This window comes from Terrapene carolina, unplaced genomic scaffold (assembly GCF_002925995.2).
Source record: "Terrapene carolina triunguis isolate 2854851 unplaced genomic scaffold, T_m_triunguis-2.0 Scaffold21491, whole genome shotgun sequence".
NCBI classification, from domain to species: Eukaryota; Metazoa; Chordata; order Testudines; family Emydidae; genus Terrapene; species Terrapene triunguis.
In genome coordinates, this window is record NW_020685842.1 from 1,109 (window position 1) to 2,913 (window position 1,805).

A 1,805-nucleotide genomic window follows, 5' to 3' on the forward strand; every position below is an offset into this window, starting at 1 on the left:
CCGGGCTCAAGATGTACCTGAACGACACCTTCTCCGAGCTCAAGATGAACAACGTCTCGCTGTGGATGGAGGTGGGTCCTGCGGGAAGGGTTGGGGGGTCCAGCCCCATTCCTGGCGCCAGCAGCACAGCGCCCACCGGGGGCTGAGGGCCCAGCCTGCCCTCTGCATCTGCAGTGGGGACACCCTCCTCCCCCAGCCTGCATTGCAGCCGCTGTCCGTCTGTCCTGTCCCCCCCGCCCCCATGTGCTGTGCTCTGCCCCCCAACCCTCCCCCAGCACTGCTATCCATCTGTCGTGCCCCCCCCGTCCTCCCCCAGCCAACAGGGCAGCCACTGTCCGTCTGTCTTGTCCCCCCAAATGCTGTTCTCTTCCCCCTGACCTCGCTCCCCCAGTGTTGCTGTCTGTCTGTCCCTCCCCTCGTGCCAGGCTCTGCCCCTCCCCCGGTACAACTGTTGGTCCCCCCCAGCTCTGCTCTCTCCCCCCAGCACTTCGAGCAGTGGCCGAGGCACCTGCCCATCGTGGCACACGCGGAGAAGCAGACGGTGGCGGCCATTCTCATGGTGGCCCAGCTGTACCAGCGCCCCGTGCACATCTGCCACGTGGCACGCAAGGAGGAGGTGGGGCGACCTGGGTCTGGGCTGGAGGAGCTGCGGCTGCCTGTCTGCAGGCAGGGCGGGAGGCAGTGTCATGCTCTGCGCTGGGGGGCCGGGAGAGGTTCTAGGAAAAGGCCCGGTTGGGCAGAGGCAGCACGATGAACCTCAGTGCGAATTGGCTTTTGTGAGCACCCAGAACCCCCCCAACCTGCCCCATGGGTCCTCGTCTGCCCTGCAAAGCCCCGGCTGTGTGCCTGCAGCGCTCCTGTGCCGGCGCCCCCCACCGGCTCGGCAGTCTGCCCCCCAGCAGCTGCAGCGACTCGACAGTGTGCCGGGGGGGGAAATGTTTCTCTGCCCCACAGGGGTGTGTGTGTGTGTATTTACACCCCTTGTGGCGGAGTTAAACCGACCCAGGCCTGGGGAAAGCCCCAAAGAGCTCTCGGCGCTGGCTGGGCGGGTTATCTAGCGACTCCCAGCTCACTGCAGAGACGCTGGGCCCCGCTGGAACCCACCCGAAACCTTCGGTGTGTGTTAATGTGAGAATGGGAAACGCCGGCCGGAGGTGCTGGCTGGCAAACGTTGAGCGAAATGCAGCACGCCTGGCGTAGCGAGGGCTGCAGCGCAGATGGGGCATGGGGGGGCGGTGTCTCCTCTCGGCCTGGGCCCTGTGGGGTGGGGGGGTGTCATGGACTCACAGGACTCGTGCCTTCTCTCGGCTCCGTGGGGCCCCGGGAGTAACCCCCCCAGCGTGATGGCCTTTCAGGAAGGCCGCTCTCTTGCCAAGGGTAGGCCCTCTGGCCCTGCGCCTCCTGGGACTGTACCTCTGAGCCTCCAGCATGCCTGGTTCTGCCGTGGGCCCCCTCAGGGAGCCCCCTCGCTCTGGGCCCCCGGGGCCTCCATCCCGAGGGAGCAATGTCTCCTCCCCCCACGCCTGCAGTGGCTCTCATCCAGCGTCACACAGGAGCCCAGCCCAGGCAGTTCTCTGGGGCCTCGAGCCTGGCCAGTCTCAGCACAGAACATCCAGGGGGCTCTGGCTGCTCTCCCCTCCTTCCAGCTGAGCCCTCTATATCCCCTCCCCTAACAGCTCCTCCCCTGTCCTTTGTCTCCTGTCCCAGGTAAACAGGCCGCCTGAGCCTCCTTTGTTCCCCCTCTGGCTGGAACGGGCTGGGCAGGTCCCCCGGCCCCTCTCTCCTCATCCCATTGTCCTCCCGCT

At 66.5% G+C, this 1,805-nt stretch overlaps 1 protein-coding gene across 1 annotated transcript in view; it reads left to right on the forward strand.

Annotated features, from left to right (window-relative positions):
- The window catches only part of LOC113408659 (CAD protein-like), a gene marked incomplete at its 3' end in the record, with an annotated part of 1,613 nt that extends 997 nt beyond the window's left edge, over positions 1–616 (forward strand). Inside the window, exon 3 of the mRNA XM_026662021.2 lies at positions 485–616. Coding sequence (XP_026517806.1) covers positions 485–616 — 132 coding nt within the window. The remainder of the gene's footprint in view (positions 1–484) is intronic.
- Between the last annotated feature and the right edge of the window lie 1,189 nt (positions 617–1,805).